This window comes from Haemaphysalis longicornis, unplaced genomic scaffold (assembly GCF_048455015.1).
Source record: "Haemaphysalis longicornis isolate Haplotype H1 unplaced genomic scaffold, Haemaphysalis longicornis Haplotype H1 scaffold_6, whole genome shotgun sequence".
Taxonomy (NCBI): Eukaryota; Metazoa; Arthropoda; class Arachnida; order Ixodida; family Ixodidae; genus Haemaphysalis; species Haemaphysalis longicornis.
Window position 1 is genome coordinate 48,472,946 of NW_027526407.1, and position 12,872 is coordinate 48,485,817.

At 52.1% G+C, this 12,872-nt stretch overlaps 1 protein-coding gene across 21 annotated transcripts in view; it reads left to right on the plus strand.

The window, feature by feature from the left end:
• LOC144142598 (CUGBP Elav-like family member 1-A) overlaps window positions 1-12,872 on the plus strand; it is a 479,679-nt gene that overhangs the window by 298,159 nt on the left and 168,648 nt on the right. For 10 of the 21 annotated variants that reach the window (XM_077674210.1, XM_077674214.1, XM_077674208.1 and 7 more), the window contains exon 2: window positions 6,152-6,611. The exons of the other annotated variants lie outside the window; for them this stretch is intronic. In XM_077674210.1, coding sequence (XP_077530336.1) covers window positions 6,152-6,611 — 460 coding nt within the window. The remainder of the gene's footprint in view (window positions 1-6,151; window positions 6,612-12,872) is intronic. 21 annotated transcript variants of the gene reach the window in all.

Sequence of the window (12,872 nt, forward strand, 5' to 3'; positions counted from 1 at the left end):
GGCGCGCAATGAATTCGGGGCATGCCTTTGAAGTATTCGCTCGTTCGGCGCTATCATCAAAAGACGGCAGACTGATTCAGTATTGCGTTGCACATTTGCTGGTAACTGTTAACGGTTTCCCCACTTTATCTTGCCTTGGGACATTTTGCATTCGCGTGCGTCTAACTATAAATAATTTATTCGTCTTTTTTTTTTTATTCGTTGTGAACGTAGCTGGTCCGGCGTGCCCTAGGAAGCCGCTTCAAAGGGAAAGTTGCGTTATTTGCGACGCAGCCAAAGAACGACGGCATTCGCTTACCCTTCGTCAATAGCAGCGCGCAAGTTTGTTTTTTTAAATCGAAGCGCACTGCTATTCCGTATGGCGCATTTACGCTCAACTTCCCCCTTTCGCATTCCCTAACCAGTGCCCTTGACATTGCGAATCCCGAGCCATGCACTGCTGCTTACAGCGCAGAATGCGCACAAACTGCGTTAAAAATAATTCACGCATCTCCACGAAGTGAATCATGACAAGTGGGCGAAGCACTGTGGATCGTTCTTACCGTAAATCACCCGTGAGAATGATTGCTGCAGCTAAAACGATTTCCAATTCAATACAGTTCAATTTAATCCGATCCAATCCATTTCAATTCAAATTCAATTGAATCCAGCCATATGCTCCTCGCGCATCCACAGCACGGCTCTCCAGGAGAACTCCCTCTTGCGCTCTCTCTCTAACCTTTTTTGAACCTTTCATTTTGTTCTTCTTAACCTTTTGTGAACCTTTTGTTCACAGGTGTTTGGATTTACACGGTGCGGTGCCGTGAGCACGGATGCCAGACGAACAAGCCTCGGCCTTAAGGTGCTTCGTCCCTAAAACGTCCTCCTTCAGTTGCCGCTGTTCGCTTCTGTTTGCTATTCGTTCCCAAGGGAATGCGTTCGCCGCTCACGTGGTCCCGTTGTCTGGCCGAAAGAGACGGCTCGCTCGACTCTATGCGTTTCCCTCCGGTCCCCGAAAATGCGGGCGGTGGTGGTGGTGGCACCGGCGGCACAACGGCCTCGGAGAGTCCGTCGGAAGGGGGGCCATCGATTTTCTGCGGGACTCTCTGCCGGGTGGCACAGGCCGCCCGTCTTCGGTGCAGCAACGACCGGGGAAGAAAAGAGAGGGAGAGAGCGCAGGAATGGGGAAGACGGAGCAGCAGCTCGGCTGGGCGGGGTTTCCTCGCCGGGAAAGAAATATCCCCGGGTCTGGAGAACGGAATACGCGCGCTTCCGACCTTTGTTTCCGGGTTGGCCGCAAAGCGAGAAGAAACGCCACCCAGATAACCATAGTTGCGGGTTGGGCTATGAATAGCCAAATTGGCTACTCGATGTTGCGGTTGGTGGAAAAAGTAGTTGGTTGGCTATTTGGCTACACTTAGGCTATTCTGTGGTTTTGCTTGAAACATCAGCCAACCCGCCACTTTTAGGCGGGCCGGAGGGAGACAAAAAAAAAAAAACAACTAAAGAAGCGAATTGCGCTAGGAATCTGGTGCGAGCTTCTTGGCTCATGGTCTTTCCAGCAGCGTGGAGAAACGGCTAGGAAGACTAGACACGCGGAAATACTAGAAAGCTGGGAAGACTGGAAACCGGTGCGCGTCCTGGCGTTATCTGAGATAATTCCGGAACGCGAGCCTGGCGCTGCTAGATAGTTGACCGCGGTGCGACAGCGCCGCGCTAGGCGGAGCAAGGGCTTGCGAAACTTACCCGGGGCGGTCGTTGACATTGCCTGTCCGGTGCCCCGTATTTCCCGCGCTATGGCTGCATCGTGATTGGATGTGAGGAAGCAAGGATGGGTGATTTGATTTTCCGTCGCGAGATAAACGCGCTGCCATCGCAACGTTGGTGGCGTAGTTGGGCGTGGTCGCCCGTTCATGTTGGGCTTGGCACTTGGGTTCTGGTTTTTGCGAATGCGCGGTTAGGGTTTCCCAGAAAGCGGAGTGACCGGATAAGGAATTCCGGGCAGGGGTTCAAAGTAGCGCCTGGTCGCCTACCCAATGAAGTCCTCGCAACAATGTTGTGTCAGAGCCAGCACCGGCAATGCGGATGTACGCGTGTGCGAACATTTCGATACGGGTGCTTGACGCGCACGCAGGCACTTAAACCAGCGGGTTCGTTGCGGAAAGGGGCCGTGCGGCGTTTTCGCGTGGTGTTAGTGGACCTGTACGCAGGAGACGTTAGCAATGCAGGTGCATTAACCAATCTCTTTGACCGATTCCATCTTTATCAACTACGGAAACTTGCCTCTAGACAGCCCGCCTCGCTTAACGAGTGCATCCCACTGACCGTTAAATGAGCACAGCGTTGCTATCTCGTTCCATTCCAATGCCCTTCACTTCCGTCCGCAGTCTTGTCTACGTGAGTTTGTTGGTAGTCTCGTCCCCATGCCCCCATATTTAGGGGAATCTTCGATTACACGCCGTCGCGCCACTTCCCTGCGGTGCACCGTTTTCTTCGTAGAACGCTCACTGTTCCCCTTTTATTACTAACCTCCAGCTTTTATATCTGCCCTGTTCACCCCAGCAAGTGGACGTCCCCTCTTCCTGTCCTGTCCTCTTTGTTTTGTTCTCTTCTCTTCGTTTGCGGAACAGGACGTGAGCGTTTTCCGCCTTCCCCTGCTTCGTTTATTTGTTTTACCCCTTTTTTTCGCTTGCCCGAGCACCGTCCCGTGTTGCACACACGTACTTGTACAAAGGCTTCATCCCCGCCCGTACAGCGCTGTTGCCTTCCGCGCGCACGTTCCTCCTCACCCGTCATCTTCCCCAGTTCGGTCACGGTCGCTGATGTCGTGCGTGTGTGTCCCCCGTGTGAGCCTCGAACGTGTGGCGCATTTTCTTTTTTCCCGCCTTTTTCTTCCCGCCTTTTTTTCCCGCCTTTTTTTGTTTCTCTCACGCCTTTTCCAGCGCGCTTGTGTGTGTTGTGATCGATTTGTAGTGGGACACCGTGGCGTGCTTCCCCTTCATGCACGGTTGTGCACCGAGTTTCGGCGTGGCGGAGTTGTGTTGCAGGACAGCCTGCAGTCGCTCCACGTTCTCGTTTTTTGTGATCGTCGCTTGTACCCCTCGCCCTTGTCTGCCCCTTTTGTTGTTTTGTTTGGTTCGTATGAGTGATTCATCGCGTACGTGTTGCTACCGGGGACCGTGAGTTTGCCTTGACGATGATTTCCCGGTTCTCCTGTTTTAGGGGCGAAGCACCTTAGGACCTCGCTTTGTCTGGGGCTTGGCGTCCGTGTACACAGTGTCGCGCAAGCGCGAGGTGGATTGGAATAAATTGGATTGGATTTGAATTGGATTAAATTGAATTGTGTCGGATTCCGAAACGACAATGGGTGGACTACCAGTGTAACAGAGTGGATAATGCTGGCGGGACTAGAAGCAGGGGAGGCCGTTAGGTCGTTGGAGGGAGGAATTGAAGAAATTCGGGCACATACAGTAGATTCGGGTGGCACAGGACAGGAGCGGTTGTATGTCGATGGGCCTCCGTCCGGCAAAGGTCCTAAGTTGGCTGATGGTTCAGTGTTCGAGAAACCCGGATGAGGCTTTCTGTTTTGTTTGTTTCGAACGGTACCCCCCCCCCCCCCCTTCCCAAGAATTTCAAGGCATCGGACCTCCCCTCACGGACGCATTAACCCGCGGCGAACAGCAGGCAATCAAGGCCAACTCATCTTGGAGCACGTGCTCCTAGACAATCAAAACACTCAACACGTTCTTCGGAGGCGTTGTTTGAGCAGCCCTCTCGGTCGCCCGCAGGCCCGTTTTTTCTTTGGGGCCCAGATTTTTGCTTTGGTTTTAGTAAATAGGGGCTGCGGCGACTACACTACTGCGGGCGGACGAGCGAGCGTGTACTGTCTCTCCGGAAGCGGAAACGACCCGGAAGCAACTTCCGGTGCTCCTCCCCCGCTGCTGGTGCGGCCGCGTTTTCCCGCAAAGAGGATTTCGTTCCTTTCGGTGGTCGACGACAAGGCTTTTTGCGCAAACTCACAACAAAATAAATTAGTGAGGAAAAAAGGCTGGAGGGAAAAAGGAAGAACGGCGGGATAAGTTTTGGGGCTTGGACAGATCGAGAGATTTATTTTCGTAAACCCATGTTTTTAGCGCGTGCAGCAGTCATACTTTATTTTTTGCTTAGTTGAGCGGCGAGAACGCTGCAAACTCCTAATCATTACGATATATATCTGGAAAATGAAGGGCTCATTAAATACAGAAAGCAATTCCGGCAGTCTGCAACGCCAAAGGAGGCATAGGGGAATGGTTACTCTTTTTTTTTTTACCTTTACTGAAGTTAACATTTTTTTATTAATTTATGTAAGAAAGAAAGAAAGGAAGAAAAATACGCGTCCAGAGTGAGGACCGAACCCACACCTTTCGATTTGATCTCGAATGCCTTGCTAATTCGGCTATCTGGGCGACCGTGAACTCCCTCACTTTGTGGAGTATTTATATTTACTACAACTGTATCTGACGATGTAATATATATATATATATATATATATATATATATATATATATATATATAGAATCAGCATACGAAAATGAGGGGCTCGTAGAAATAACACAGAAATAAAGGTTGGCAGCCAAGAAAACCTCGGAAAGCAAAGGGGAGGTTGAGGTAGGTCATTGAAACAGATAAAGAATTTGGAAAGAAAGAAAGAAAGCGGAGAAAAAATGCCCGCCAGGTGGGATCCGTACCCACGACCTCCAGAATACCGGTCTGGTGCATATATATATACCTTTTGCTTTGCAGTGTGCCCGAACAACGTACGGGAGGGAATGGTTGACTGATTATAGCTATAATGTGCAACACAGGAACTGCAGGATGGTACTCTCCTGCATAATTTTCGTATAGCAATCATTAGCCGTCCCATCACTTCGCTGCATGCAGTCACAATGTTTTTCTTTCCATTTGTGCTGCATAGCCCTTCGGGCGTGGTTGGCCTTATTTTCCGCCGTTATTATGTCGCCCAGGGATTGGGTCTTCCTACGTGGATTGTTTTTCGTCCTGATAAATCGTTTCGTGTCGCGGCGATGATCAAAGCACCCGCGCAAATCGTCGCCGATGCTTCTTCGGCGCCAATCGTTTTGTACCACCTCGACTCGCCACCCGTTCCGAAACAATCGGCGGAATCGGCCTCTCAGCGCTCCCAACTGGCCACTGCGCGATGCCACTCAGAAGCGATGCCCCCGACGCACTGGTTACGCGGACCCAACCTTGACACGATTCACAGAGCACGTGGTTTTTGTACTTGCTCATGCAACGTCCAAAAATGGAAGCAGGGAACTAGTTCAAAACGGTTTCGGTAGTCGTGGAAACCTTCACAATCACTGAAAGCTGTACTCAAGTTTCTAGCGGTTAAATAGCTTTTTTGGTATTCAAACTTTGCCTTTACGCTACTTATTGCTGGGAGAAGGCGTGTTGGCATTCGACACCAGTAAACTTGCTGGGATTGTCGCTTCAGTTCAAGGAAGAAGCAGCGTGAGAGAAGTAAGGGGCAGGCGTAAAGAACTCGACGGAATGCTAGCGCGAAGGCTGGGCTGGCATACCGTACCGTAGCATACAGAATCGTTCTCTACTGTTTACATGCCTTAAACTCAGCCTTCCTTCAAGTATGATCCCCGAGTTACACCAACTGGAAAATTACTGACCATAAAGACGACGTACCCCTCTCTGCTATCTACGTGCTCTGTGTTAACGTGGAAGGTCGGACCCCGCGCCACGACACAGTCGACTCTCGTTAACCTGGTAGGAGACGGACAGGCGTTAGGCAGGCCTAAAGCGGGGAAAATCGAATTAACCGACGTCGCAATAACCGAAGGTAGGCCCTTGCTGCACCTCGGAATTAAGTGGGAAGATATGATAAACCGAGAGGTCCGAATTAAGGAGAGTCGACTGTGTGTGTGTGTATGCAGGCTTAAAGGGCGAAGCACACGTGCGGAGAACGACGCGTTTCCGCGCGCGTTTTCCCTCTCCAAAAACCGGAGCGGGCAAGAACCGCGCATGAAGGCTGCGTGCTTGGTTTTTGGAGAGGGGGAAAAACCGCGCGCGCTGGCGGGTCATTCTCGGTGGCTGTGTTTGACCCTGCGGATGGTGTCCGAGCGGCCCCCCGCATGCTGTGCGTTGTGTCCTCCCCTCTCAGCCGCGGCCTCCCGCGAGGCCGGCCGCGCTGCCGCCTGCAACCGAACCTGCGCGGGGGAGGTGCTGACTCGTCCGAAAAGGAGCAGCAGGAGCGGCTGCTCCGCCACCTGCTGCACACCCAGCGGCGTCAGGTGCTGTTGCACAGCCTGGCGCTGCTCAGCCGCGCAGCGCTGGCGCCCATGACGAGAGCCGGCGGCGGCGGAGAAGGCAACGGCGACTCCGCCTCGCCCGCTACCACCACTACGACGACGACGACGAGTGGGTCCGTGCCGACGGTGGGCGCCACGGCCACGAGTCGGCGGCGGCTGGGCAAGCGTCTCCGCGCCAAGGCCTCCCAGTTGGCGAGGGAGAGCCTCGGCAGACAGCTTCTGCAGGGACTGGTTGCGCGCAGCCTCCTCAAGGGCGGCTCTGCAGCAGCGGTGACGCGCGCAGGCGCGCCGCTGCCCTGGCTGGCTCTGCTGGTAAACACGCTCGCGTCTCCTCCTCCTCCTCTTCCTCCATCCCTCACTGGTTCACTTGCGACTCGTGTTTCTTTTCTAACACGGAAGAGATTTTTTTTCATTCCCGGGTACACGAAGATTTCGCTGACGTCGTATCCGTCAGGGAGGTGACGCCAGTACAACGAAGCAAGCTGCCTTTAAAGGGTGCACCCCTGCACACAGGGTCTTCTTGCGGGGAAGCAACCTTTAGAGCTAAAGTGTGCGTTATACTTCGGGTTGGTCGTTTTCGGGTCTGATATTTCAACACGAAAGAGTTTTATCCCGGGATACGCCAAGATTTCACTGACGTCATATCCGGGACGCGAAATGGCGCCAGTACACTTTTGCCGAAGCGACCCGCCGGCAGGACGTTGTCGCTCGCCAGTCACACCCACAAGACAGCCGCCGACCCGCAAGTCATGCTAGCCTGCACATTTCGCTGCACATTTCACTTTGTTTTACTGATTCCTATGACAGCGGAATCAACCACAGTTTTTTTTTTCTTTTTTTTTTTAGGTTTCGATCGCACCACACGCAGGCATGTCCGCAGGCTGTTAGTGCAGCGATCGTATACTGCGTGAGAAATATACCAAAAACCGCAAAGATATACCACGAAGTATTGTACAAACACCGTTGGAGGTGCGCTTGGTCGTAGCGAGACATGACAAGCAAACCGAACCCCGCGAGAACTATCCATCATTGAAGTTGAAGAGCTCGTGCCCCCGCCAGCACGGGGTCGGCTGAGCGGTTCGGAGCAAGCAGTCGTTTGGAAGTTTCCAAACCACCCTTCAATGGGGATTTCGACGTCATCGCAGAGTGTTGTGTCCATGCTTCTCAAGGGGCGCTTGTTATGGTAGTGTCAGTTCCTAAATTGTGGCGATTCATGAAGCCCCCTTCGGAGCCAACGCAGCGCTAACTTATGCCGTTGAAGATATACAGTAGACTCCCGGTAAACGGAACGTCAAGGTACCGAAAAAATTGGTTCTTTTTAACAGGAGTTCCGTTTACTGAGGTAAATGTGTGAAAACTCGAATTTATGTGCCCTGACACTCTTAATACCATTTCATGGAACTTAGAGTTCCATGAAATCGTATTAAGAGTGTGCAAACACATAAATTCGAGCTTTCTTTAGGAGGTGAATGTAGCTGACTGTTTTAGAAGGTGAATGTAGCTGACTGTTTTTCAGGAAGCAAGAAAACTACAAGAGGTGTAGGCGCAGCATTCACAAAGTTGATTTGTCAACAATTAGTGGCAGTCGCTGTGCGCTACAAAATGCATCAGTTGTTTTTGTTTGAGTCATTACAACTCTATCTTCACGGAGGCTACAGGCCTCAACTTCGCGAGTGCTTACGAGCCACCGAATTTAGAAGACGCTGACGCGGTAATGAAACGCGAATAGCACCACGAAGGCACAAACAAGGCGGCCGGAGCTGAGCCCTGTTAACCTCGGTGACTTGAATCGAGAACGAACGACTGGAACAAGTACTGCGATGTTGCACTCGTCGCGTTAACACGGCTGACCACTAACGAGACGAGGCGTACGAGGCTAAAAAAATATGGAGGAAGAAAAAAAAAAAAAAAACGAAGCACTCGGAACCGTAAAAAGCTGATTATCATGCCAATGGGATTCACAAGAAGTTCCATTTCTCGTTCCATTTACACGGTGACGCGGAAATTTTATTTCCGGTTACCGAGAGTTTTTTCACGTTATCTGACTACAAACCCAACTAACTTACAGGCTACTGTTTTTTTAAGCGATTTCCGTTGATCGAGATTCTACTGTATTACATTAATCTGTAATTACTTTAGTCATCTACATTGTATCTTCCATTTATTCATTCGAAATGTATGTAATTCCTCTTCTTGCACCAACTATCCCTCCCGCGAAGAGATTGAGGAAAAGAAATAGACCCAAGTGGTTCTACGTGTCTGCTCTGGTCGTTCGACTCCTTTGCGAGACTGGTGCGAAACTACCTTCAGCGCTAGACTTACCCCCTGACACAAGAAGCGAAAAATAAATGTTCTCGTTTTGTTCGGCCACTGCGTAGTGGACCTCGAGCGGCGAGAACAACCCCTTTTGTCGACGGGGCCGCCGTGAGGAAGACGAATAGAGCGCGCCGGCGACGCCTGAGAGGACCATTACGGCCACTCCAGTAGGAATGCGATCAGGGAACGAGTGTCGGGTGGACCGATCATTAAGAGGAGCCTCCGCCCTCACTTCCTTACAATTTGGAGGCGGGAGAGGGGGGGAGGGGGGAAACGGGTTGTACCGTCTGATTGGCTGTGTTTCGGGATTGGTTAGGTGCATCGACACTTGGTTATGGTCACCGTTCGGCGCTTGGGTGCTTCAGCCTACGAAAACTGAAGCAAGAGGGGAGGGCTAGATGGTCAGCGCGCCCAGTGCTCCGAGGACGTCTAGGCTTTGTAAAGGAGGCGTTTATTTTGTAGCGTGAGCTACACTGGCCGAGGTTGAGCAGTTTCGCGTGGCTCCTGGAGAGCCGTGCTGCGAGTGCGTGAGGAGCAGTGACGTCACACGGCACGCAGAACGTTGCTCGCTGCCCGTCGTCTCTCGCACACCCGACGCACGCAGCGTCTTCGCCGACCTCCGTTCCGCACGTGGCGGCCCGCCGGTCCACTTGATGGTCATGCCAGGGGTGGCCGGGTGTGGAACCGATGGCTCGTGCGTCGCGGCAACACCGGCGTGCGCCTGTGGAACCAGCTTAGCTCTGGGGCGAATGGTGACGCTGCACCGGAGCCACTTGATAGGTATACATGTGTCACATAGTGCGTATACCGTGTGTGTGTGTCATTGAAGCAGCAGTGAGCATGATAATCGAGCTAATCCAGACAACCAGCTGAGCTAAGAATAACCAGCTGAGCCTTAGCTCACGCTACGAATATCCTGGCATAGCCGAGCTGAGCCACTGCTATTTTTTTTATTTACCATGAAGTATTCAGCCTGTGCGCATGCGCTGAGCAGGAATATTCATAGCAGGTTTCCAGTGTACTTTTTGTCACGAGTGTCGTGCCCAATTTCACCGGTACACTCCTATTCGGGTTGTGGTTTTTATTTACTGGTACTGTTAGTCGGTGAGGCCGATACAGGGTGGGGTTACAAAATGCTTGTTTTAACATACAAGCATAAAAATAAAAGCACTTACGTAATCGGGCGCGCCTGAATTTGTGCACATACTACGCACACAAATACGCAAGGAATGCAATAAAACGCAGACTATAATGACGAGCTCTACTCATTTACACGCACGCGCACAAGCACGCACACACACACGCACACGCGCGCGCACATGAATGCGAGGCTCAAACTCCGAAACAGTTCGAGATTGGACGACAGATTCTGGTAATTCGTTCCAGCGACGTATTGTGCGTGAAAAAAGGAAATGTGCATAAGTGTTGAGGCGTAATTGCGGTAATCGTAAGCCCGGGGGTCGAGTGTGTCCCGTTCCATTTAAGGTCACAGAATTTCATTGCAGTGGCATTAGGCCGATTGGGTGCGCACCAAAAAGAAAAAAAGAAAGTAAAACACGAATAACTGCGCGCACAGCCAATCGCAGGTGACCGCGTGAGAGCCCAACCCCGCCGGTTAAGTTCCTGTATCCCAGAGAATGCGGCCGCTCGAAAAAGAGAGAAACCACGACGCCGTGTGCATTTCGGAGGCATCGTTTCACAACTTTCGTCTCGTTGTCCGTCTTCGTCAGCGGAAAATGTGTCTCCGAGTGTCGTCGAGTGTCGCCAACTTTTCCGAACTCAAATAGTTCGGGCAGCTAACTGTAAATCAGCCGCGAAACCACTCTGGGCAAGGCGCGAACGGAGTTATTCTCCCTAGGGTGTCCCACAAGTCAACTTGTGTCACTTGCTTTGTAGGCCACGCAAAGATCTCGCGGCACCACAGGAACGCAGTGGTTTTTCGCCCTCCAAAACTTTGCCGAAAAGGTCTGTCAACAGGCCTCGCGACAACTCCTGAAAGGAAACATTAATCTCCATCTCTCGTCGACCTCCTCGTTCTCCCTTTTCTTACGTCGTGTGCGGCTGAGTTATGTCGCCCGAAACAAGGGAGTTTGGTCGCAAACTTTATGCCGCACGGCATGTTTGCGCACACACAAAGCGCTCCGCTTCTCGAGTTGGTGAGCGTGGGGAGTGCGTAGTTCGCGCCGAAGCTACAATACCTCCATCGAAATAACCGGCAGGTAGAGTGGATATTTGTCTAGCCGCGTGGAAGAGTTTTTTTCTTTTTTTCGCTCTCTCCCGGACGGAGTTGCGGCGCGGCCTTCCGCTGTGCGTACACACCATCATCCCTCAGCGTGTTTTGTTTCGTTACTACAGGTTGGTCGTATGTGTTTACACCGTGCCTGCAACGCCAGAGTTCGGGCAGGCAGGCAGGCAGCCTGGCGCGCAACTGGCTCTGTTGTCGCGCGCGAATTCAACGGCGCGGAAAAACACGGCCCACTCCTCCCTTCACCCTCCTCATCGGGCCGGCGTGTCGCAGGGTGCAGCTTTGCGCCCGCCACTGTTTTCTTGCTCGCTGCACCCGAATACACGGTCCGCCCGACGAGGAACCGAACCGGCGAAGCGTCGACTTCGCCGCTGTCGCCCGTGTTTCTCGGGCGTCGGAGGCGAGCGTTGGCGACGCTATTCTACCTGCGACGCAGCGCCGCCCGGTCGTTTGTCAAGTGTCCCGTGCGGCGGCGGCCGCGTGCGCTCTCGGGGACGCGGCGGCGCGTGCGGAAATCCCCTTTGTTTTCGCCTGTCTCTCCTTTGTGTGGGCCCCGGGCCGAGACCCCGCTCGCGCGCACGCACTTGCCTACCCCCACCGTTTTCCTATGCGGCGTTGGAGAACTGCTTTCCGCCCTGTTTACTTCCGGCTTTTGAGGTGCGCGTAGTAATGTTTACTCGCGCTAGGCAGCGCGTTAGAACGTCAACGTACGTCCTGACGGCACGGGGCATGTGCTTGCTTCATTGTTCAGCGGCGATGTTCTGTTTTTTTGTCGTTGTTAAAAACGAACAGGTTCCTGTTGTCGTCGATTGTTTTTTCTTCGGTTCGCGCTTACTCTAGGGTATCTGTCCCTTTGTTTCGTGCTCGGCAAAGCTTGCTGTACTGACGAAACCAGCCTTCGCGTAAAGTTGGAAGTAGTCTCTATGTAAACCAAACTGATACGCAACACATGCAGAGACCCAACAATGTTGTCAAGGGGTCCCAAAACTGGCTATATATGAACAGATTTATTTTGAGGTAATGACTTCGTCAATGAGTAGCTTGTCTCGGCTAGTAATTTGCCCTAAGAAGTGGGAGCGGGGATATAACGCCGTATTTTGTGAGTATACTTGTGGGATCCTCAGTTTTAGTCGTATCGTCCTTGTCACATCGCTGCCAGTGTGGAGTAATAAACGATTCAATGTCAAACTTGGAGTTAAACTAAGCTTACAGGAAAATGAAAGTCAGTAATAAATGTAGCGTGCTTGGTTTTCAGGCACGAGCATTGAGGCGGTAACGAGTGCAGGGGCGGAGTGTCTTGTACGTTAGAGGCTTTCAACAGAGCGTGTTGACAGGAGCCATGGATAGGGAAGGGTGGTAGCTATACCTGCCTTCCTTCCTCTTTAAACGCTGCTTTGTCGCAACTGAGCTTCGCACAGCGTTTCAGAGATTAAGGAGCGAACAATGCTTGCCTGCCATAACTGGCTCTGGTATGGAGACAATTCCCGGCACAACCTAACCGACCAGGACGCTGTTCGTTTCCTAGGTACCGCCAGTGAGTCTTTTTATGTATGAACAGTTTGCGCTGTCTTGCGGTAACGGGGTACAGGATCAGTTTGCGATGTTCCGCTCGTCTTCACAGCTCTTCGCTATGTTTCTCAGTGCGGGCAACGGCGGGCATTTAAAACTATGCGTTGTAGTAGTTTTCAAGAACCACCAGAGGGAGAAGCGAATAGGTTTCCATCTTTTGGTTGTGGTGTTAGTTTGGCGAGGGCTGCTGCATCGCGCGGCGCGCGTTGTGAAGGGGGCGCCTAAATTATGAACGACGTCTAGACGGCACATTTCTTTCTTTATTTTTTTTAAACGGCTGCTCGTGGTGGTCCTCGCGCGAACAGTGTACGCGTGCGTTTCGAGTGGCCCTTACTCTGCGTGTATATAGAGACGCTCTCCCGAGCGGCCACAACGCTGTTTACACTAACTCGTTTGCGCAGGCGCTTTCTCGCATGACTACACTTTAAATTTCACGCCCGGTA